Below are 26,994 nucleotides of genomic sequence, written 5' to 3'. Positions count from 1 at the left end.
TTTAAGCTGGGGGATTTTACAGTATGAATAGTCTATCAGCTATATGTTCAAACTGGTTAGATCCAGTCTTTCACACCTACCCTACATTGTCATTCTGAATATAAAAAATAGGATCATCAAAATCTTGGATCCACAAGATTATGCATGATTAATTCAAAACATCATCATCATCATTTAGCGTCCGCTTTCCATGCTAGCATGGGTTGGACGGGTCAACTGGGGTCTGTGAAGCTGGAAGGCTTCGTCAGGCCCAGTCAGATCTGGCAGTGTTTCTACGGCTGGATGCCCTTCCTAACGCCAACCACTCCGCGAGTGTAGTGGGTGTTTTTTACATGCCACCTGCACAGGTGCCAGACAGAGCTGGCGAACGGTCACGAACGGATGGTGCTTTTACGTGTCACCGGCACGGGGCCAGACAGAGCTGGCAACGGACACGAACGGATGGTGCTTTTACGTGTCACTGGCACGGGGGCCAGCCGAGGCTGACAACGAACACGAACGGATGGTGCTTTTACGCGCCACCGACATGGGGCCAGACAGAGGTAGATAAATAAGTATTACATTTGATAGAGTAATCTGAATGTTAGAAGGTTATGTAAATAAAGAATCTCTCTTCCTCTCTGTCTGTCTGTCTGTCTCTGTCTCTCTTTCTCTCTCTCTCTCTCTCTCTCTCTCTCTCTTTCTCTTTCTCTCTCTCTACACACAGACACACCAATAATCATCAGTCTAGTTTGAGGTTTTATTCTTGTAAATGTTATTTGGTTGAGTTAGTCAAAGTGTTGGAGAGAAAAATAAAATATCATTGCACAATTTAGTTATTTCACTTTGTGATCTGAGTTCAATTCCTGGCAGAGTTGATTTTGGATTTTATCTCTCTGATGTCAGTGAAATAAATACCAATAATGTCCTTCATTCACAAAAAAAATAAAGTAATAATTCTATAAAACAAAACTTCTTTATTAGAGTCAGCCAAAATGGGAATCTCTTCATGGTCTCTTGACTTACAAGAAATAGCAGCAAATCTCCCTTAAATAACACTCTACTGTTTCACTGAAAAAGGAAGGACACATTTGATAATAGTAGTCCTTGTTTCATCTTCCTAATCACCATCAATTTTAACATCCATTTTCCCCCTATTTACTTGGGTCAGACTGAATTTGGTGAATGCAGGTTTTCTACGGCTGGATGCCTTTCCTTTTTCCAACCCTTACCTGTTTCCCAAGTAGGTTATTATTTCCCCAAGGCCAGACATGTTTTCACAGAAGAATGAAAATGAAGGACACAACTCTCATGGGAAGTCAAAGCAAGGAGACAGGAACACACACATACACATATACACACAATCCCTTGGCCCTTCAGGGCTGAAAGTGGTCTTTGTATATATAGTGCCTTTATTTACTTCTGCATATGTACAAAGGTGCTATTCATTTGTCTATCAACATATGCTCCGCTGTGTACTTACATTGGTGCAGGCATAGCTTCCCAGCCACATGGTTCTGGGTTCAGTCCAACAATGTGGCACCTCGAACAAGTATCTTATACCATCACCTCATGTTGACTAAAGCCTTGTGAGTGGATTTGGTAGATGGAAACTGAAAGAAGCCCATTATGTGTGTGCGTATGATGCCAGCGCCGCTTTAACTGGCTTTCATGCTGGTGGCATGTAAAAACCACCAACCGTTTGTGGCCGTTGCCAGCCTCCCCTGGCACCTGTGCCAGTGGCACGTAAAAAGCACCCACTACACTCACGGTGTGGTTGGTGTTAGGAAGGGCATCCAGCTGTAGAAACACTGCCTGATCAGACTGGAGCCTAGTGCAGCCTCCTGGCTTCCCAGACCCCAGTCGAACCGTCCAACCCATGCTAGCATGGAAAACGGACGTTAAACGATGATGATGATGATATATATATATATATATACATACTTCTCATTTATTTGTTTTTTTTTCTTTCCTTTATCCCTCCTCTTTCTATAGACTACCTTTAACATTATATCCTCTAACATTTTTTTTAAAACAAACTTAATAGCGTTCAGTTAATCACTATACGTATCCATCATATTCTGTTAAAATGTCTTATTGACAAGTTTCATTTCTTCATTTCCCTGAAGAGAAGATTACATTGTTTTACACCATTTTATTCCTTTGGAATAATACCAGTGATATCTTTGAAACATGTGTCGGAAGTAAAAGAATTCAAATTCTTTTACACCTGCATTTAACTCCATTTATTTATTTATATGTATGTGTGTGTGTGTGTGTGTGTGAGTGTATGTGTGTGTTTACCCCACCACTGCTTGACAACTGGTGTTGGTGTGTTTACATCCCTGTAACTTAGTAGTTCAGCAAAAGAGACTGATAGAATAAGCACCAGGCTTTTAAAAAAATGTAATTACAGAGGCTGATTCATTTGACTAAACCTGCTTCAAAGTGGTGCCCCAGCATGGCCAGAGTCTAATGACTGAAACAATTAAACGATAAAACTAAAAGATATACCACAGAAAGATTTGTTGGTCAACAGATTTGTCTGCATTGGTGCATAATTATTGTGGCTTTTTTTCAAAAAATTTTATTCAATAAAAACAATAACAATATTTAACAAGAAATGACGATCTGACCGTCTGCCAAGCAAATTGGAAGCAGTAATTGAAGTAGATGGTGAATATGCTCCGGAATAATAATTTAAAGATGATTTTGTTGCATGTTGTTATTTTTGTTGAAAAAAGCCACGATAATTATGCACCAACCCAATAGAATACTCTGTGTGTGTGTGTGTGTGTGTACAGATGCACCTAAGTTTATTCGCATTCTGACATGCCCCTCACACACACATATACACACACATACACACATATACACACACACATGACATATATTTTACCAGTAATTCAATTATTCCTTTGTTCTATGTTGATTGGTCCGTTAGGAGAAGGAAATCGTATTTGACTGGAAGATACACGCACACACACACACACACTTACACACATGCAACGATTGTGCCCACTCACATATCCAATTACATAAACACTCTCACACACACACACACAGAGTTACATAAACTCATACAAATACTGTTGCATGCACACACTTATACAAAATGCGAACAGAGAAACTCACTGGTAATTGTACACACACACACACACTTACACACATGCAACGATTGTGCCCACTCACATATCCAATTACATAAACACTCTCACACACACACACACAGAGTTACATAAACTCATACAAATACTGTTGCATGCACACACTTATACAAAATGCGAACAGAGAAACTCACTGGTAATTGTACACACACACACACACACACACACGTACATACACACATACACACACACACACACATACACACATACACATACACACATACACACATACATACACACACACACACACACACATACACACACACACACATACACACTTATACAAAATGTGAAAACAGAAACACACTGGAAATTATGCATGTACATACACACAACTACACTTACATGCATGCACACACACACACACATACACACATACACATACACACAAAATCAAATTACATGAGCACACACGTACACAAAACGCAAATACAGAAACACTCTGGCAATTACACACACAGACACATACACACATACACATACACACAAAATCAAATTACATGAGCACACACGTACACAAAACGCAAATACAGAAACACTCTGGCAATTACACACACGGACACATACACACATACACACACTCACACACAAATGCATGCACTTTATGCAAGCACATACATAAATATAAATGCACATAATTGCACACTCACGCATAAACAAAAACACACACACGCAGATATACAGAGGCATACAAACATACAATACAGAGAGTGTATGTGTGTGTGTGTTTGTGTGTGTGTATGTGTGTGTTTGTGTGTGTTTTGTTCAACCTTATTAATTGTTGGCAATCCGTTGGAATTTAGAAGTACACACACACACACACACACACACACACACACACACACACAAAATTACATAAACACGTTCATATAGGCATATAGAAGCATATGAGGATATAACACTTGGCAGAGATGGATTGTGTGTGTGTGTCTGTGTGTGCGTTTGTGTGTGTGTTTGTGTGTGAGTTTGTATTTGTATGTGTGTGTTTGTGTGTGTGTATGTGTGTGTGTGAGTTTGTGTGCGTGTGTGTTTGTGTGTGTGTGTGTGTGTGTGTTTGTGTATGTGTGTGCATTTGTGTGTGGGTGTTTGTTTGTTTGTGTGTGTGTGTGTGTATGTGTGTGTTTGTGTGTGTGCGTTTGTGTGTGTGCGTGTGTGTGTGTATTTGTGTTTGTGCGTATGTTTGAGTGTCTGTGTGTACATGTGCCTGTGTGTGTGGGTGTATGAGAGAGAGAGAAAGAGAAAGAGAGAGAAGAGAGCTTGTGTGTGTGTATGTATGTATGTATGTATGTACATGAGATTGTGTGTCTATGTGTTTGTGTATGTGTGTGTGCAGGTGCTTCTCCGAGAGTGTGTGTGTGCACATGTGAATGTGTGTAGGCGTCCATGTACATGTGTGAAGGTGTTTGTGTGTCTGTGTCTGTGTGTCTGTGCCTGTATCTGTATCTGTGTGTGTGTGTGTGTGCTTGTGGGGAGGGGCACATGCGCACGCGTGCTTATATCGTTCAACCTTATAAATCTGTTGCATTTTAGAAATCATTATCATTAATATCATCATCATCATCATCATCATCATTATTATTATCATTATTATTATTATTATTATTATTATTATTATTATTATTATTATTATTATCATTATTATTAATATTATTATTATTATTATTATTAGTATTATTATTATTTATTATTATTACTATTACTATTATTATTATTATTATTATTATTATTATTTATTATTATTATTATTACTATTACTATTATTATTATTATCATTATTATTATATTATTATTATTATTATTATATTATTATTATTATTATATATTATTATTACTATTACTATTATATTATTATTATTATTATTATTATTATTATATTATTATTCTTTCTTTCTACCAATAAAACTAAATTTGATGAAACGTAATTTGTTTCATGGGAAATGGAGAAAGTTATGTCCAGAATTTATTGATATTTTGCAATATTAATATAGAGATTACATTGCAAATAGTTTGACTCCTTTTTACCTTTTTTCTCTTTTTTTTTTGTTTTTGTATTTTGCTGTAGTGGTTCTCTATTTTTTCCCTACTTTGGTATGGCACCGTACACATGGCTATAAGAACATGTATTAGTAGAACCATGTGCGTGCTATGTGTGTGTCTGTGAGAGAAGGATGTTCGTCATTTGGGGATTTTTTTGTTGTTTCCATGTCATTACTTTTATCTCCTTAGGGGTATGATGTATGCGTGTATATGTGACTAAGTACAAGCCTCAGTGTGTGTATATGTGTATGTGTATGTATGTATGTGTGTGTGTGTGTGTGTGTGTGTATGTAATTGCTGCAAGCTGTTTAAATATTAATTAGATTCAGGATATGCATCTATATTAGGTGATGATGCGGCTGTGTGTCTGTGTGTGTGTGTGTAGGTGTGGGTGTGGGTGTGTGTGTGTGTGTGTGTGTAAGAAATTTGCTTATGGACTATATGGTTTGGGGTTCAGTTCCACAGTATGGCACCTTGGATAAATGCTTTCTATCATAGTTTCAGGTCCCCCTGTGAAGCTGTATGAGTCAATTAGGCAGATGGAAACTGAAAGAAGCCCATCTCTATATATGTGTGCATATATATGTGTGTATGTGTGTGTTTGTGTGTGTGTATATCTCTTATTATAAAAGGCAGATTTTATCTGCCTCCCTTTGTAACTTATAGAAATCTACAATATAGGATTTCTTCAATTACAATTTACCTAGCATTTTTAAGAGTAGAATGCATCGGGTCATGCCAGGTCCAGTTTTTAAAATTTAAACTCCAATTAAGCAAAATTTACAGAAAACTCACATTCTGGTGTGTATGTCAAATGCTTTTCTTAGTCTGGTTTACAGCACACGCACACGCACACACACAGTGTGCAACGAATAAAATGAAAGTAAATAGCGACAGAGTGATTTGAGGAAGACTAAACTGAAAGTATTTAAACCACTACTCAAAAAATAAAAAAACACAGCAAACAGAAACAAATAAATACATAACGATTTACTCCTCACACAATTTCTTCAATTAGAGTGTACCTATGATTTTTCAGAGTACTTCAGTGGGTGATGCCATAAAAAATTTCTTTCAATTTTACCACCAATTAAGACAAAATTCGAGAAAACTCAATATTTTAACATTTCACTCCGAAAGCATTGATGTACATGTGTGCGTGCGTGAGTGTGTGTGTGTCATTCCTCACACACACGCATATACATACATATATGAGAGTGGCAAACACAAACGTTTCAAACAACTACATACAAACACGTGTGTGTTTGTTATTAGTAAAAAAGGCGCCAAAACACAACTCACTTATCATTCCAACACATTTGCAAAGACACACGGACGGTGGAATTGCTATAACAATACAGAAAAGGTAAATTGGTTTTTATTTTACTCTGTATATATTTTATTATATAATATTATATATAGATATATGTATATATAATTGCAGTATGAAACAGTGTTTATGTATAAACAGACGACACTTATATATAGTTATTATAATAAGAGATTAATAAATGTATGCATCCGTTTAACCCTTTCGTTACCAAACCGCCCGAATTTACCTATTCATATTTAAATGAGAATATCAGAGTAAATCTCTTTAGTACATTCGTGAAAACACGTATTATGCTTCGTAAACACTTCAAATACAGTTTTGTACAAAAATCGAAGTGTAATTTTAATTCCGTGAATTATGGGAGATTTTTTTCCGAAATTTGTTCCTATTGTGTTTTCAAAATTTGTAATTCTGACAAAAAATGGATACGAATTTCATTATATCAAGCAGCGAGTCAGAATTCGAAGGATTTTCTACTGAAGACCTTCATAAATCTAACTCTATGACTGAAAAAAAAAAGCATCTTTATATAAGAGTGAAGTTGTGTGTCTGTCTCCTACGATTTAGATTCGTAACTACTCCCACATTTTGCGGTGCAGTTTAACCAAAAGCGGGTATCTTATAGTCGTGATTCATATCGAGCCCTTCTGGGTATTAGCGCGCGTCTACGGTGAGTCTACGATTTAAAAAAATTTTTCCATCATATTTTTCCATTTTAATGCATTTTTTTCGCTTTTATATAAGGGAAGTAACTCTCTAAAAATATCTACGATGTGTCAACGATTTAAAAAAAATTTACCTTAATTTTTTTTTTCAATTTTTGATGCATTTTTTTGCTATTTTTTGGCTATAACTCTCTAAAAATGCTTATATAGTTATTTCCCTTACAACCCGAGCCACGCCGGGCGATACTGCTAGTATATATATATATATATATACATATATATGCATATATATATATGCATATATATATACTTCTCTCTCTCTCTGTATATATATATATATATATATATATATATATCATATCTACAAAGGGAGCATGGGTGTGCGTGTGTGTGTGCGTGTACGTGATTGTAATTTATGCACGTCCACAAATTAGCACGCATGTAGCTCCAATTTTAGGACAATTGTCAACATCCTATCTGGGTTTTGTCAACTTATTTTTTTCCCCCGAGGCACCCATGGGTAGTGTAAATATATATTTTCAGACATAGTTTTTAGCCACGAAAAATATCAGCCTTGGCTTTTTTGATGGCGTCTAACAAAAAACAAAAAAAGATAAAGAAAAGTGGAAGGAGGAGGCTGAGAGTTTCACGGGAAAGGAAAGTGAGAGAGGGAGAGACAGAGAGAGTAAGTTATGACGTTCATAAAAAAGAAAATGTAAAATGTTTTGTTTTCTGTTTTTGAAAGAGACTATATTTTATAATCATGGTATATATACTTTAGTGAAAATCGTGCGAGTTTTAAACTCAACATTTAACAACATTTTTTTCCATTCATTTCTTTTTATGAACATGTATGCGTGCACAAAACATGCAATAGGTGTACGTACGTATGTGTGTGTATGTGTGTTCGTGTCTGTTGTCCATATATATTTATATTTTATTATATATATACATATATATATATATAATATATATAATATATATATATATAATATAACTAATTTCAACAGATTTCGCCCAAATTTAACATCTATATTACTTAGTTTGGTTTGAAATAAAGAACTTGATTAGCTTAATAATCGTAACTTAATCCCGGACAAGGCCGGGTTATACTGCTAGTATATATATAAAAGAATAAAAAAAGAATAAAAGAATATATATATATTCTTTAATTCTTCTACTTGTTCCATTCATTTGACTGTGGTCATGCTGGGGCACCGCTTTTAGAAATATAAATATAAAAGTCATTTGACTAAAACCCTTCGAGGTTGTGCCCTAACATGACTGCAGTCCAATGACTGACCACAAGTAAAAGATAAAAGATATCCAAACCACATATGTATCACCATCATCATCATAGCAGCAACAGTATTGAATCACTATTTTTGTTGTTTACATCATCATCATCATTGACAATACCACCATGTTCAGTTTCAAAGGCAGTGCTCCAGCATGGCCGCAGTCAAATGACTGAAACAAATCAAAGAATAAAAGACTAAAAGAATATTTCTCAAGATTTTTCTATTATGTTTTTCCGACAGGTCATCCGAAACCGAATGCAAAAAACTCAATTATGATCTTGACAACAGCAAACAAGTAAGTAGACTTACCTCAGAGTTTCTATTACCCAAAACATTAACAGTTTAGCATACAGGTTACTCTGTCAAATGCAATGCATATTTCTTATTCCCTTTGTTTTTGCATTAATCATGCTTTATCTCATGTGTTCAAGATTTTGTTGATGTGATCATTACCTCCGCCTTTGCGAAGGCTGAAGTATTGTTTTCAGCTGTGTTTGTTTGTTTGTCCATGGACAAGATATCTCAAGAACCGCTGGATGGATTCGGATGAAACTTTCAAGGATGTTTCACCTCATGACTGGCACAAATTGATTAGATCTTGGGATTGATCCAGCACCGGACAAGGATTCTGGATTATTTTTTTCGTTTTTTTTTTCTATTTTTGCTTAATTTTTGAGAGCAGTCAGGTTCGTTTTTAGTATTCTCATTCATGAGAGCAGTTGAGTTTATTTCAGATATTCTCCTTTTAAAATCATCTCTGGCTAATTGTCGAAAGGACATTGGTGTTGTCTTGGCAGAGGTTTGCTCTCTCTGAGTGCTCTCCTTTATTTTTACAATGACATTACAGGGTACATGTTGGTGACCTGATCTGGCCAATTTGAGCATAAAAGGGGTAGAACATTTTGGCCTGGTATGGTCAGTTTAAATACTAAAGGGTTAATAAAGGATCTAGTTTCTGTGGCCTTTACTTTTATTTTTCATATCACTTATTCTGGGGAGAAAGGGCAATATTTCTTCAGGTTCTTAGAGATTGGTGGATGGAAGGGAGGAAGTCATTCTCAAACAGGGAACCAGTGTGATCATAGTTTCTGAGTCTCACTGATCAAGAAGAAATATTCTGTTGCAGTTGCAAGAATTAATGTCTGTCTTGGATCTACAGGCTCAGTAGAACCTGTAGATTTAATACCTCTGGACAGGATTTAATATTTGTAAAGTTTTCATGACATTTGAGTAACTGAGGATATAAAACCTCCTGCTTAGCAGGACATTAGTCTGTCATGAGTTTAAACCTTATTCACCCCACCCACAGCTGTTATTGTACTCATTGGCACTCATTTTCAGCTGAATGGATTGAAGCAACATGAAATTAACAGGCTGCTCAGTCTAAGTATCAAACCCACAACCCTACGATGTAGAGCCAAGCTCCCAAGCCACTAAGTTACACGTCATCACAGTCTTTGGAAGCATAGTCATAATGAATCAAAAATGATTGTGTACTAACCTCTTGAAATCAAGAAGTGAAAATCTGATAACTTTTAAGGTGCAGGAGTGGCTGTGTGGTAACTAGCTTGCTTACCAACCACATGGTTCCAGGTTCAGTCCCACTGCATGGCACCTTGGGTAAGTGTCTTCTACTATAGCTTCGGGCCGACCAAAGCCTTGTGAGTGGATTTGGTAGACGGAAACTGAAAGAAGCCCGTCGTATATATGTCTATGTGTATATATATATATATACATATGTGTGTGTGTGTGTGTATATGTATATATATATATATGTGTATATGTTTGTGTGTCTGTGTTTGTCGCTCCAACATCGCTTGACAACCGATGGTGGTGCGTTTACGTCCCTGTAACTTAGCCACTCCTATGGCTAAGTGAAGAAAATACATACATATGTTATATATATTATATAGATATTATATATATATATATATATATTTATATATATATGTATATATATATAAAAAAAATATATATATATATAAATATATATACGATGGGCTTCTTTCAGTTTTTGTCTACCAAATCCACTCACAAGACTTTGGTAGGCCCGAGGCTATAGTAGAAGACAGTTGCCCAAGGTGCCATGCAGTGGGACTGAACTTGGAGTCATGTGGTTGGTAAGCAAGCTACTTACCACACATCCACTCCAATTTGAATAAATAAATATAACATTAGATAGAGCAAACTAAATGCATTTAAACAGGCCATATCCAGCTCAAATATTCTACCTATTTCATGTTCAAACTGGCCAGATCCATCCTCTCATACCAATCCTACAATGTTATTCCAGAAATAAACAATCACATCATCAAATACCTCGATGCTAAAAGATAATGTATAATTAATTCAAAACAATTTGACAGAGTAATTTAGATGCTAAAGGGTTAAATATTCTTTTCTACTCTAGGCACAAGACCCGAAATTTTTGGGAAGGGGTCCAGTCGATTAGATTGACCCCAGTACACAACTGGTACTTAATTTATCGACCCTGAAAGAATAAAAGGCAAAGCTGACCTTGGTGGAATTTGAACTCAGATGGACAAAATACCAATAAGCATTTTGCTCAGTGTGCTAACGTTCTTGTTTCTTTATTGTGCACAAGGGGCTAAACATAGAGGGGACAAACAAGGAAAGACAAGGAAATTAAGTCGATTACATCTACCCCAGTGCGTAACTGGGCAGAACTCAACTTTGGCAGAATTTGAACTCAGAACGTAATGGCAGACGAAATACTGCTAAGCATTTCGCCTGGCATGCTAACGTTTCTTATTTCTTTATTGCCCACAAGGGGCTAAACATAGAGACACAAACAAGGACAGACAAACGGATTAAGTCAATTACATCAACCCCAGTGCATAACTGATACTTAATTTATTAACCCCGAAAGGATGAAAGGCAAAGTCGACCTCGGTGGAATTTGAACTCAGAACATAACGGCAGACAAAATACTTATTTCTTTACTACCCACAAGGGGCTAAACACAGAGAGGACAAACAAGGACAGACAAATGGATTAAGTCGATTACATCGACCCCAGTGCATAACTGATACTTAATTTATCGACCCTGAAAGGATGAAAGGCAAAGTCAACCTCGGCAGAATTTGAACTCAGAACGTAACGGCAGACAAAATACTGATAAGCATTTCACCCGGCATGCTAACGATTCTTATTTCTTAATCGCCCACAAGGGGCTAAACATAGAAGGGACAAACAAGGACAGACAAATGGATAAATCAATTACATCGACCCCAGTGCATAACTGGTATTTAATTTATTAACCCCGAAAGGATGAAAAGCAAAGTCGACCTTGGTGGAATTTGAACTCAGAATGCAGCGACAAACGAAATACTGCTGCGCTTTTTGTCTGATGTGCTAACGATTCTGCCAGCTCGCCGCCTTGAAAGGGTTAAATATTAAATATAAATACTCATTGAATGCAGAATCTAGTTTATGAAACTTGGACATTTTGGAGATAATTCCGGCACCAACCTTCACCATGAGCTTTAATTCTAATGAATGAGGATGTAGTTTTAATGCCAAGAGATGTACAACCATTGTCACTTGTTGACAGTCTCCTGTTTGAAGCGTGATTGGTCTGAATGGCAGAAGAGCAACAATAAGAGGCATTTGAAGAAGATTTGTGCAAGGACGGCGGAGAGGAAGTTAAGGGGGAAGGGGGGAAAAAATTGTTCATTTCCGGAAAGGAAATTAACAGAGAACAAACTGTGAAAACTGGAAGCAGTACAAATCATATATTATTGGTTTTTAGACGTGTGTGAAAAAGAAATCGAGGGGGGGAAAAGAAAAGAAAAAAAATAAATAATTGAAATTAGTAATAATGATAATAATGCATGATGCTCATGATGATGATGATGGTGGTGGGGTGAGATGGGGGGGGGTCGACTGGGAGGGTGGGGGTCGAGGGGAGGTGGGGGGGTAGGGTTGGGGGTATGATGAGGACAAAAACAAAAAAAAGCAATATATATGTGTATATGCGGATATATATATTATATATATATATATATATATATATATATATATTATATATATATATATAGATACATATATATATAATACATATACATATAGATATAGATATATATGTATATATATATATATATATATATATATATGATATGTATATATATATATATATATATATAAATATGTATCCAAGGCCAATAAAACTCAGTCCACCATAATAATAATATTAATAATAATGAAAATAGAAATTTTTTTTGTTCTTTTCTTTTCCGCTTTTTTAAAATAGTTTTTCTTCTTTTTTTTTATTTGTCCATCTTTCAATAAATTTCAATACAATTTGTCGCTATTTAAATGAGATGCTGTTTAATACAATACTTTAAGACATTATTTATGACTAGTTGTATCCTGCATTTCAAGTAGAGTCAATTTCTTATAATGATCTTCACAAGTCATATAATTTTATAATTACTTAACGGTTAATTTGCAACAGTATAACCCTCTCTTGCCCCTTTAATGACACACATTGCAATCCTACATTGTTTGGACTTGTTTTTGGACAGGATTAAAGCTGCTTGGTGGAGGCACATGGCCTAGTGGTTAGAGCAGCGGACTCACGGTCGAAGGATCGCAGGTTCGAATCTCAGACCAGGCGATGTGTGTTTATGAGTGAAACACCTAGTCTCCATGTGGCTCCGGCAGAAGGTAATGGTGAACTTCTACTGATTCTTTCGCCACAACTTTCTCTCACTCCTTCCTTCTGCATCTTGCAGCTCACCTGCAACGGACTGGCGTTCTACCTGGATAGAACGCCAGTCCGTTGCAGGTGGGGAACCTATATGCCAAGGAAACTGGGAAACTGGCCCTTATGAGCCAGGCATGGCTTGAGAAGGAACAAGCAAACAAAACTGCTTGAGCTGGCTTCAGTTATGGTTAGAAAAATTTACTGTATTTTCCAGCATACAAGCAAAGGCATAGCTCTGTGGTAAGAAGCTTGCTTCCCAATCACATGGTTTCGGATTCAGTCCCACTTCGTGGCACCTTGGGCAAGTGTCTTCTACTTATAGCCTCGAGCCAACCAAAGCCTTATGAGAGGTTTTGGTATACAGAAACTAAAAGCCCGTCATGTGTGTGTGTGTGTTTGTGTGTGTCTTTGTGTTTGTGTTTGTCCTTCACCACTACTCGACAACCAGTGTTGGTGTGTTTATGTCCCCATAACTTAATAGTTTGGCAAAAGAAACCAATAGAGTAAGTACTAGGATTTAAAAAATCTTGTCCTGGGGTTGATTTGTTCAACTAAAACTTTTCGAGGCAGTGCCCCAGCATGGCCACAGTCAAATGACTTTCCCCGCTACCAACTTCATCCCCTAAGTAAAGGGAACTGTCTACTACTTCTAAGGATCCCCCATTAACATTGGAGGAGGTCTATTTTTTGTACATTCCTGGTGTTTAATGTACCTGCACATCTGCCACATGTAGATACTACTCTCTCTGTTAGTTTTCTTGTAACACTGCTGCACCTCTTATGTGTCCATAGCTTGCACTGGGTACACTTTATGGAGTTTCTCCCAACACCTTTCCTACATACTGAGCAGAGCTATCTCCCTGAAGGGATTTGTGATTTGTCTGTTTCCTACTTACCAATACTTTGGTCTTTGCTAAATTAACTCGTATGAATATGTGTATATATTTTCAAGAAAGATATTTCATATTTTTTCTTATCAAAAATTTTTCATTTTTACTTTTCTAATTTTTCAGGCCTTTTTCCTGGCTTCTGGACCAAGTTTTGTGAATAGCACTCTCACCGAACCATTTGATAATATTGAATTATACAATATGATGGCAGGTATGTTTCTTGGCTTGTATTTTTTATCATTTCATTCATGTAGACACAGAAAATAATCACAGCCTTTCAATAAATGAATGCTGTATTTACACATTTACAAATCACTCAATTTTATTCTTGATTTTAACTGCAGAAACTGGAGTTTCAACTTATACATGAGGCAAAGCTAAAACTATGAAAAGAAAATATTTCGTACTAAGATTTTGGTATGCCCCATTGGTAATATCGTCCAAACCCTTGTCACCACTGATATGTCCCATGATGATGACGAATTTTCTCATCTCTACGGGACTGGTCTGAATGGTGTACCTTTGCCAACTGACTCTTTACTCTTTTACTCTTTTACTTGTTTCAGTTATTTGACTGTGGCCATGCTGGAGCACCGCCTTTAGTCGAGCAAATCAACCCCAGGACTTATTCTTTGTAAGCCTAGTACCTATTCTATCGGTCTCTTTTGCCGAACCACTAAGTTACAGGGACATAAACACAGCAGCATCAGTTGTCAAGCAAAGTTGTGGGGACAAACACAGACACACAAACATACACACACACACACACACACACACACACCACCCACACACCTACATACTTATACATAATATATATATATATATACATATATATATATATATATATATATATATATATATATACACATATATACAATGAGCTTCTTTCAGTTTCTGTCTACCGAATCCACTCACAAGACTTTGGTCAGCCCGAGGCTATAGTAGAAGACACTTGCCCAAGGTGCCACGCAGTGGGACTGAACCCAGAACCATGTGGTTGGTGAGCAAGCTACTTACCACACAACCACTCTAGAACCTATTTATTAATAGTGGACCAACCCATTTCTCACCTGAGGGCATCCGCCACAACTGATTTAATGCAAAATTAGTGCTGTGATGTCTACATAAGTAGATACAGAAATTATTTTGTTAATACTTCTCCCTGGTCCTCATCACCAATCAAATTTTATATTAATTCCTCTTGTGAGATTTTTTAGATACTAAACTCAGTAGTGGACTCTGGCCAAAAAATCTGCTGGTGATAATTCATTAACAGTTTTGCATTATGGTTCAAGACAAAACTACTTTGGTATCAGCCTTGTGCAGTGTTTAAGCACCCACTGCACTCTCAGAGTGGTTGGCATCAGGAAGGGCATCCAGCTGTAGAAATATTGCTAGGTCAGATTGAAGCCTGGTGCAGCCTTCTGGCTTGCCAGTGCCCAGTCAAACCGTCCAACAGGAAGGGCATCCAGCTGTAGAAAACCTGCAAAACCTGCCTCAATAAATTCATCCAACCCAGGCAAGCAAGGAAAAGTAAACATTAAAACGATGATGATGATGATTGATGATGATGATTGAGGATGATGATGATGATGATGATGACGACGACGACGATGACATCTGTCATTTCAGTCTGTGTTTCGTTTCGTTTTTATGCTCTTTAGCTATTTATATCAGTTTTCTATTATTATTCTCTAGACGTTTTTTTGGTCTTTTAAAGAACGTCTTCTAGTTGCATTGCGATAAATAAATGCAATCTTTCTCTGTCAGATTTTGTGTTGTATATTCCAAATGCCATCGTTATTTTTCTAAATGTTTGCCTAGGCAGTGAGCTGTCAGGACCATTAGAACATCAGAAATAACATAAAAATAATGTGGTGAACTGGAAGAAATTTTAGCACGCCGGGCAAAATGCTTAGCAGTATTTTGTCTGCTACTACATTTTGAGTTCAAATTCTGCCAAGGTTGACTTTGCCTTTCATCCTTTCGGGGTTGATTAAATAAGTACCAGTTACACACTGGGGTTGATATAATCGACTTAATCCGTTTGTCTGTCCTTGTTTGTCCACTCTGTGTTTAGCCCCTTGTGTGCAGTAAAGAAATAAGAAATTTTTTTTAAATGCTTCACAGTATTTGTTCTTCTGACTGTTCACATTCCGGGTTCAAATCCTACCATGGACAACTTTCTCTTTTATCCTTCTGGGACCAATAAAACAAGACAGCAATCAAACAGTGGGGTCAATGATGTCACTTAATCCCTCCCTTCAAAATGGCCTGTCTTGTACTCATGTAAGAAACCATTATTTCTCATGTTTCTCTGTCTCATCCTGCTAATTAATTTAGTGTCCAATTGAGGTAATTATAACTGACTTGTTATTGAGACAGGCAGGGTATTGATACCCAATACCTTATTTCTTACATACATTTAGCTCTGTTTTAGGTATTAACCTAATACGTCTAAAATAATTCCTCCTTAATCTCTCTCATTGTTGTGTATGTGTGTGTGTTTTGCATTGTCTAATTCATTGATTTTTGTAGGTCAATGTTTGCAATAATTTTCTTATCTCAGTTTCTTTATCTATCACAATATTAATGTTCTTAATTTTCCCTTCACCAAGGTTGCCATGGTGCATTTTTCTAATCCAAATCTCCTATCAATTTCTCAAGTAAATCCATGTGTTGTCTGCAGTCATGTTTATAGTTGCTTATTATCTGCAGTGAAGTGCACAACATGAGGTCATCCACCCACAAAATCTGGTTTATTGTTGTACCACAGCATTTGTATCTGCATAAACTTCCATTTAACATGTCCATCAAAGGTATTCCTCAAACTTTCAGGCCCCTATCTCTATAGTAGAAAGAATTATTATTATTATTGTTGTTGTTGTTGTTGTTGTTATTACTGTGCAGGAGTGGCTGTGTGGTTAGTAGCTTGCTTACCAACCACATCGTTCCGGGTTCAGTCCCACTGTGTGGCACCTTGGGCAAGTTTCTTCTACTATAGCCTCGGGCCGACCAAAGCCTTGAGAGAAAGAAGCCTGTCATATATATCTATATGTATATATGTGTGTGTGCGTGTGTTTGTGTGTCTGTATCTATCGCTCCAACATCGCTGGTGTGGCAAAAGCGACCGATAGAATAAGTACTAGGCTTACAAAGAATAAGTCCTGGGGTCGATTTGGTCAACTAAAGGTGGTGCTCCAGCATGGCAGCAGTCAAATGACTGAAACAAGTAAAAGGGTATTATTATTATTATTATTATTATTATTATTATTATTATTATTATTCAGTAGTTTTATTTTTATAGCGTGCTTTCACTTCACTACCGAGCGCAGCTCTGTGTGCCTTGGGTATGTGCTGTGATTTGTTGTGATGCTCTGATGGTTATTGTATGGAAAGTGTTTTGCGTAGGATGTGTGCAGTGCCTAGTAGTGCAATTTTCTGTATGTTATATGTGTTGTAAGTCCTGGTGTTTTGTATGTATTGTCTGAATATTTTTTTATCATGCCTAATGCACCTACTATGATAGGAATTGTTTCTGTTTTCAGGTTCCACATTCTAGTTACCTCTATTTCCAGGTCTTTGTATTTTGAGAGTTTCTCCATTTCTTTTAGAGACACGTTGTCATCTGCCGGTATTAATACATCAATTAGAAAGCATTTTTTTTCTTCATGATCTCTGATTGTTATTATTATTATTATCATTATTATTAAGCCAACAAGGTGACAGAATCATTAGCATGGTAGACAAAAAATGATTAGCAGTATTTCTTTCTGACTGTTTATGTTCTGAGTTCAAATTCTGCCGAGGTCATCTTAGTCTTTTATCCTTTCAGAGTCGATAAAATAAAGCATCAGTTGAGCCCTGGAGTCGATGTAATCAAATGCCCACATAATTTCAGGCTTTCTGTCTATAGCAGAAAATATAAGGCACAGGGCTGGCAGAATCATTAGAATACTGGAAAATAAAAGCCTACAAGTACCATTATTTTCTGAGTTCAAATCTTGCTGCAGTCAACTTTGTCTTTTGTCCTTCTGACCTGATAAAACAAAATACTAGTCCGGTACTGAGGCCAATGTAATTGGCTGACTGTCTCTCCCAAATTTCAGGCCTTGTGCATATATTAGAAACAAATAGTAGAATTTTTATTATTATTTTTTATTATTATTATTATTATTATTATTATTATTATTATTATTATTATTATTATATTATATTATTATTATTATTATTATTTCTTTTACCAGACCTCTTGAAAATTGAACCAGCTCCAAATAATGGTACTGAGGGTGCACTAAATGCCATATTACTAAAGAATGCTTCACTTCCACAGGAGACACCAAAACAAGCTAACTATACTTTGTGCCAATGGTCCAATGTGACTAAAACAAACATTTGCCCCCAAGTAAGTATTTCCAAGGGAAACACTAGAAATAATGCTACACATAAAACCAGAGTATTATGAGATCACAGTAAAATCTTGCACTATAACAAAGACATACATACATACATATATATATATATAATATATATATATATATATATATATATATATATATATATATATATATATATATAATATATATATATATATATATATATACATTACACATATGCCCACGGGCATATGGCGTAATGGTTAAGAGCATGGGCTACTAACCCCAAGATTCTGAGGTTGATTCCAGGCAGTAGCCTGAATAATAATAATAACAACATCGAAAAATACTCAGGAATGAGAACCAGGTTCGAAATTACCCTGAGATACCTGATGAAGGCTAGAGGGTATATCAGCTGAAATGCTTCCACTTTCACTTTTTACCTGTAACTTTGATTTGTAAGGATTCTTAACTGTTTTCAACTACATACATACATACATAATATATATATATATTTATATATATTATATTTATATATATGTATATATACATTTAATTTTGAATCGAATTGATTTTAATATTATTATTATTATTATCTATTTGAAAATATAGCCATGAAACATGCGTAGTCTTTTACTACTATTTACTGTTTATTGTACTTTATTGATTTAAAATAAGGTTTTTTTATAGTATATGTTTTCTATATGGTGTGAATAACATCTTTCTTTATTGAATTGTTTAATAGTGGTTTTTCTCTAAATTATATACATATATATGTAGAAAAACAAAAGACGAGGACAGGTGTGTGAACAACAAGCAAGTATAATAGTTTGACATTTGGGAAAATGAGAAAATCTTTTACATTTCAAGCCTATGCTCTTCAGCAGAAAGGAATAAGAGAAAATAAACAGATGAAGAATGATAAAGGTTTCAGTGATGCATGCATGTAAAAGAGAGAGAGTGTGTGTGTGTGTGTTGTGTGTATGTATGTGCATATATTTTTTGAAAATACTCAGCGATGAAAGATATACATTTTGGCAAAATAACTTGAAGTTCCTCAAGTTATTTATTCAACAATGAATTATAGGCACTCTAATGTCGTTCTTGCTGTCAGAAATGCTGTGAACCAGTTGCCCATTGAAAGCCGGCATCCAGAGACACTATCGTTTGTCAACTGCAACTTAAATATAAGATCACTATGAGACAGCATCTACACAACTCAGTACTGTTGCACTAAAATCACTCTTTCTTCTTCCCCCCCCTTTTACTTCTCCCCCTCCCTTTCGTGTGCTCTGGTATTAATTTCATTTAACTTGAAGGAATTACAAAAAACAACTGAAATCTGAACTACTGATTTTAAATTAGACAGGTATAAACATGATGCCTTAGCAGAAGTTCTAGATAAATCATGGTGCAGTTAGAGATTTTAATTTTAGATCAAAGAGTAACAAAGGAGGTGCACAGAATTGCATATTCAATATATTTTATTACCTGTGCCAAAGATCTTAAGTATTCGTTAGTTACAGGTAACTCTATATATATATATATATATATCTCTTGAGCACCACCAGCAAAAAAATTTTTTTCCTCTGTCTTCCCTTCTTGGGATCTTTCCTTCTCCTTTGTTTCCGATGAAGAGCTCCCTTCTTCTGAGCGTCAAATAATACTTTTATTGTTCCATGTCCTCGCGTCGGTCGTGTGGTGTGTGTTTTTCTGTGTTTTCTTGTTTGGATTAACTATATATATATATATATATTATATATATATATATATATATATATATATTATATATATATATATATATATATATATATATATATATATATATATATATATAGTATATATATAATATATAATAATATATATATATGGATATTATATATATATGTATATATATATATATATATATATATATATATATTATATATATATATATATATATATATATATGTATTATATTAGATATATGCTATAATATATATAAGATATATATATATATATATATGTATATTATATATATAATATGTATATATATATATAATATATGTATATATATGTATATATATGTATATATATGTATATATATATATATATGGCCCTGCTCGATCTGTAGAAAAGGTGTAGGTAGAAACTCTATAAGATGTACCAGTGTAAGCTATGGACAATAGGGTGCAGCAATGTCAAAGGTAGGCTAACTGGGAAGATAGTTTTTGTATGTGGCAGATGCTCAGGAGCATTAACCTCCGAAAATCTGCAGAAACTAACTTCAGTCACTTTCCAAGGGAAAAAAACTAGGAGTAGTTGATAGCTTCCGTTACTAGGTGACCAAGTCAGTAGTGGGGGTGGGTGCGCTGATGAAGCTGAAAGTGTAACTGCTAGAATAAGAATAGCCTGGGCAAAGTTTAGGGAGCTCTTACCTCTGCTGGTGACTAAAGGCCTCTCGCTCAGAGTAAAAGGCAGACTGTATGATGCGTGTGTACGAACAGCATGCTACATGGCAGTGAAACATGGGCCGTGACTGCCCCGAGGACATGCGTAAGCTCGTGAGGAATGAAGCCAGTATGCTCCGATGGATGTGTAATGTCAGTGTACATACTCGACAGAGCGTTAGCACCTTGAGAGAAATGTTGTACTAAGAGGCATCAGTTGTGGTGTGCAAGAGAGACGATTGCGCGCGGTATGGTCATGTGGCGAGAAAGGATTGAAAGCAGGTGTGTGAGAAAGTGCCACATACTTAGCAGTTGAGGGAACCCGTGGAAGAGTTAGACCCAGGAAAACCTGGGACGAGGTGGGTGAAGCACGACCTTCGAACTTTAGGCCTCACTGAGGAAATGACCAGCGACCGAGACCTTTGGAAATATTCTGTACGTGAGAAGACCAGGCAGGACAAGTGAGCCCAGCCCACTTATGAATGCTTTCCTCCCTTGGACACAAAGACCTGTTGAGGCAAGCGAAAGTCGTATATAGAACCTCATCCGACGACAGGCACCCATGCCAACTCCCCTTTGCTTGCGAAGACATGTTGGGGCAAGCGAAATCGAAATCGAAGTCAAATCGAATTGAACCAGCCAGGATCCCTGGTCTGGTGGTACGTAAAACGCACTATCCGACTCATGGCCGATGCCAGCGCCGCCTCCACTGGCTTCTGTGCCGGTGGCACGTAAAATACACCAATCTGACCGTACGACAGGCACCCATGCCAACCCCCTTGCTTGCGAAGGACATGTTGGGGCAAGCGAAATCGAATCGAACCAGCCAGGTTCCCTGGTATGGTGGTACGTAAAAAAGCACTATCCGACTCGTGGCCGATGCCAGTGCCGCCTCCACTGGCTTCCGTGCCGGTGGCACGTAAAATGCACCAATCTGACCATACAACAGGCACCCATGCCAAACCCCTTGCTTGCGAAGACATGTTGGGGCAAGCAAAATCGAAATCGAATTGAACCAGCCAGGATCCCTGGTCTGGGTGGTACGTAAAAAGCACCATCCGACTCGTGGCCGATGCCAGCACCGCCTCGTCTGGCTTCCGTGCCGGTGGCACATAAAATACACCAATCTGACCGTGGCCGTTACCAGCCTCGCCTGGCACCTGTGCAGGTGGACGTAAAAAGCACCCACTACACTACGGAGAAGTGGTTGGCGGTTAGGAAGGGCATCCAGCTGTAGAAACACTGCCAGATAAGGACTGGAGCCTGGTGCAGCCTTTGGCTTCCCCAGATCCCGGTCGAACCGTCCAACCATGCTAGCATGGAGAACGGACGTTAAACGATGATGATGATGATGATGATATATATATGTATATTATATATATGTATAATATGGATATATATATATATATATTGTATTATATATATATATATATATATATACATATGTTATATATATATATATGTATATATATTATATATGTATATTATATATATATTATATATTAATATATATATTGTATATATATATATATATTATATATGTATTAATATAATATATATATGTTATATATTAATATATATATATAGTATATATATATATATATATGTGTATATATATATATATATTTATGGAGGTGCAACGGCCCAATGGTTAGGTCAGCGGACTCGCAGTCGTAGGTTCGTGGTTTTCGATCTCCAGACCAGGCGTTGTGAGTGTGAGGTTTATGAGCGACACCTAAAGTTCCACAACGCTTTGGATGGTGGCGATCCCTGCTGTACTCTTTCGTGACAACTTTTTCTCACTCTTTTTCTGTGGCCTGCTCACTTAGCCAGGGGTGGGGGGCGTCATTGAAGGCTTAAAACAATGTGAAGCACATTGTGACAAGCAATGTGTAGCACATCTGATAGCCTGGTCAGTAACGGGGTGAATGGTGATATATATATATAATATAGTTCTTAGTCCTGTAGAAGCTCCTTCTATAAAATAAATTATTTACTCTGCTATGTATTGAGTACCTATTTACTGTGGTTAACCCCGACTCAACCCGGGACCTATATATATATATATATATATATTATATATATATATATATATATATAGCACCATTTGTCCCTGTTTGAAATCATCAGCATGACACACCCTTAGGCAAGTAGATCATACTAAAACATTTTACAAAGCAAACACACCTTAATTTGAATTGCTTTTTATGTTTGATTACTTTGAGTTTCCTTTTTTTACAGTTACTTTCAAATGAACCACAGATTTATGTGGATACTTTCAATGAGCATTTACCGTTTGGTCTCCCATATTTAGAAGAACATTCTGGAAAAAATTGCCTTCAATTTTCCAAATCTTTTGTCTTTGCATTTGATTCTGAATTGCAAATGCCAAAGTGGGTCTCTTCTACAATGAAAAAGGTATGTTTTACATTGTTTCTTTTTTTCTTCCCCTTTTTCTTTATATACTCAAGTCTGTATACATCATCATCATCATCATCATCCTCATAATTTAATGTCCTCTTTTGCATGCTTGCATGGGTCACACAGAATTTGTTGAGGCAGATTTTCTGGAGCCTGTTGCTCTTCATCCCACCAACTCTCACCTGTTTCCAAGCAAGGTAATATTTCTCCTTTGGCTGGACATGTTTTTGTGGAAGACTGGAAACTAAGGATGCCACTTATTTGATGGTAAAACTCAGAACAATCATGCAATGTCAAAACAAGGAGACACCAACACACCAACACACACACACACACACCACACACACACACACACTCACACACACACACACACACACACTCACACACACACACACACTCACACACACTCACTCATACACACACACACACACAATGGGTTTCGTCCAGTTTCCTTCTGCCACATCCACTGAAAAGGCTTTGGTTGGCCCAGAGCTACAGTAGAAGACATTCATTTAAGATGCCATCCATACAGTGGGATTGAACCCAGAACCATGTGGTTGGAAAGCAAGCTTCTCAATCACACAGCCATGCCATGATACACTGTAGTACTTGACCCATACATAGTACTTGACCCCCAAAAGGACAAGTAGCAAAGCTGACTTTGGTGGGATTTGAACTCGGAGTGCTGAGGGTTGGTATGAATATTGCAAGACATTCTATCCAACATTCTAACGACTCTGTTAATTTGCTGCCAATAAGTCTGTTCCTATAGAACTGCAAAAGATAACACGAAGCCATTCCAACATGCAGAATCCTCAATAATCTCTGTCATCCTTATCAGTGGATCCATTCCATAATGCTGATTATAATTTGGTAAGCAACGGTGTCTCACATTATACACACATGCTTTTACACACACACACACACACACACATACACACACACATACACACATAAACATACACACACAAGCACACATGCATAAATAGAGCTTCTACAACATAAAGCAGATCAGTTGATTCATCTTGTCTCTTTGCATTTTATTCTTTTGTAAGCCATAGCCAGATTTGCTGTTTTTATGCAAAGGCACCAATATTCCGATTTCTCTACTTGACCCAAATTTGTACATGATTCATCATCATCATCATCATCATCATCATCATTGCCATCATCATGCTTCCCGTCCATCAGATGGAATTTGTTGAAGTAGCATTCTTATGGTCAGATGCCCATGCTGTCACCAATTTTCTCACCCATTTCTAACTCTTTTATTAGTTTCAGTCATTTGACTGTGGCCATGCTGGAGCACCACCTTCAGTCAAACAAATCGACACCAGGACTTATTCTTTGTAAACCTAGTACTTATTCTATCGTTCTCTCTTGCCAAACTGCTAAGTTACGGAGATGTAAACACACCAGCATCAGTTGTCAAGCGATGTTGCGGGGTCAAACACAGACACACAAAGATATACACATACATACATATATATACATATATACGACAGGCTTCTTTCAGTTTCCGTCTACCAAATCCACTCACAAGGCTTTGGTCGGCCCAAGGCTATTGTAGAAGACACTTGCCCAAGGTGCCATGCAGTGGGACTGAACCCGGAACCATGTGGCTGGTAAGCAAGCTACTTACCACACAGCCACTCCTGCAAACTAATATTTCATATTTCTTTATAGCCCACAAGGGGCTAAACACAGAGGGGACAAACAAGGACAGACAAAGGGATTAAGTCGATTAGATCGACCCCAGTAGCGTAACTGGTACTTAATTTATCGACCCTGAAAGGATGAAAGGCAAAGTCAACCTCAGTAGAATTTGAACTCAGAACGTAGAGACAGACGAAATACCGCTAAGCATTTCATCCGGCGTGCTAACGTTTCTGTCAGCTCACTGCCTCGCAAGCTAATATTTCTTCATGACCTCTAAGGTGGCAAGATGGCAGAACCATTACCATGCCAGGTAAAATGCTTAGCAGGATTTTCTCTGTCTTTACGTTCTGAGTTCAAATTCTGTCGAGGTTGACTTTGCCTTTCATCCTTTCAGGGTCAAAAAATTAGGTACTAGTTGAGCACTGGGGTCGATGTAATCAACTTGACCCCACCCCACCCTTGAAGTTGTTGGCCTTGTGTCATAACTTGAAGCCAATATTTCTTCATGACCAGACATAATTTTACAGAAGATTAGAAACATAATTACACCTCTGGTATGACAGGGACACTCATTTACAATTGTCTTGTGATGTCATGGTGGATATACACACACACACACACACACACACACACATACACACACACTCACTCACACACTCTCGCTCTCTCTCTCACACACACACACACACTCTCTATATTTCTCTCTCTCACAGACACACATACATACATACTTATAAGTACACACACAGACTTCTTTCAGTTTCCATCTACCAAATCGATTCATGTGGCATTGGTTACCCCAAGGTGATAGTAGACACTTGCCCAAGGTACTAATCAGTGAGATTGAACCTGACATCAAGTAGTTAGGAAGAGAGCATCATAATCACGTAACAACACATGAGCCAAAATGTGTACACTCATGTGTGTGTGCGTATGTGTGTGTGCTTGTGTGTGTGTGTGTGTGTGTGTGTGTGTGTTTACATTTCAGATTCTAAAATATAGCGTTAAATCATTTTTATCGTTTAGATGTCCTTTTATCAGACATAGTTCTGGAATTTATTTCTTTTCTTTTTTTTATTTATTCATATATTTATAAAAAAAAATAATGAACAGTCGGAAATTCTTTAAAAATATATTTAGAATGGAACTATCTTTCTCAGAAACTATACTTGCTCTATACATATATATATAATTATATATATATATACATATTTATTTATTTATTTATTTATATAAATATATATTTATATATATATAAATATATATATATATATATATCTATATATATTTATTGATTTATTTATATTTATTTATATATATATATGTATATCTATTTATTTATCTATTGTGATTTTATTTATATTTTATATATAGGCGCAGGAGTGGCTGTGTGGTAAGTAGCTTGTTTACCAACCACATGGTTCCGGGTTCAGTCCCACTGCGTGGCACCTTGGGCAAGTGTCTTCTACTATAGCCTCGAGCTGACCAAAGCCTTGTCAGTGGATTTGGTAGACGGAAACTGAAAGAAGCCCGTCGTATATATGTATATATATATATATATGCGTGTGTATGTTTGTGTGTTTGTGTTTGTCCCCCTAGCATTGCTTGACAACCGATGGTGGTGTGTCTATGTCCCCGTTACTTAGCGGTTCGGCAAAAGAGACCGATAGAATAAGTACTGGGCTTACAAAAAAGAATACGTTCCGGGGTCAAGTTGCTCGATTAAAGGCGGTGCTCCAGCATGGCCGCATTCAAATGACTGAAACAAGTAAAAGAGTAAAAGAGTATGAAGGCTTCGAATGATTTGTCTGTGTTCCGTGTTCCTCCCTTCCTGTATTTCACGTTCATTATATATAAAAATTCATTTCTATATTATTGCGGCGTTACGTGCACCCCCCCCGGTGTTGTCCAATTTTAAACCCTGCAACGACTTCTATACACACTGTCTTTTACTACCCGCCATTGCTTCTTCACCAAAACTTTTTGCGCCTCCGATTCTTCCCCTCTC

At 36.8% G+C, this 26,994-nt stretch overlaps 1 protein-coding gene across 1 annotated transcript in view; it reads left to right on the top strand.

Annotated features, from left to right (window-relative positions):
- The window catches only part of LOC115223464, a 332,103-nt gene that overhangs the window by 246,585 nt on the left and 58,524 nt on the right, over positions 1 to 26,994 (top strand). Inside the window, exons 30-33 of the mRNA XM_029794052.2 lie at positions 8,723 to 8,777; positions 14,225 to 14,312; positions 18,349 to 18,506; positions 23,148 to 23,324. Coding sequence (XP_029649912.1) covers positions 8,723 to 8,777; positions 14,225 to 14,312; positions 18,349 to 18,506; positions 23,148 to 23,324 — 478 coding nt within the window. The remainder of the gene's footprint in view (positions 1 to 8,722; positions 8,778 to 14,224; positions 14,313 to 18,348; positions 18,507 to 23,147; positions 23,325 to 26,994) is intronic.

The sequence above is a fragment of the Octopus sinensis genome, linkage group LG23 (assembly GCF_006345805.1).
Source record: "Octopus sinensis linkage group LG23, ASM634580v1, whole genome shotgun sequence".
Classification (NCBI taxonomy): domain Eukaryota; kingdom Metazoa; phylum Mollusca; class Cephalopoda; order Octopoda; family Octopodidae; genus Octopus; species Octopus sinensis.
This window is presented reverse-complemented; position numbering and strand designations above follow the sequence as displayed.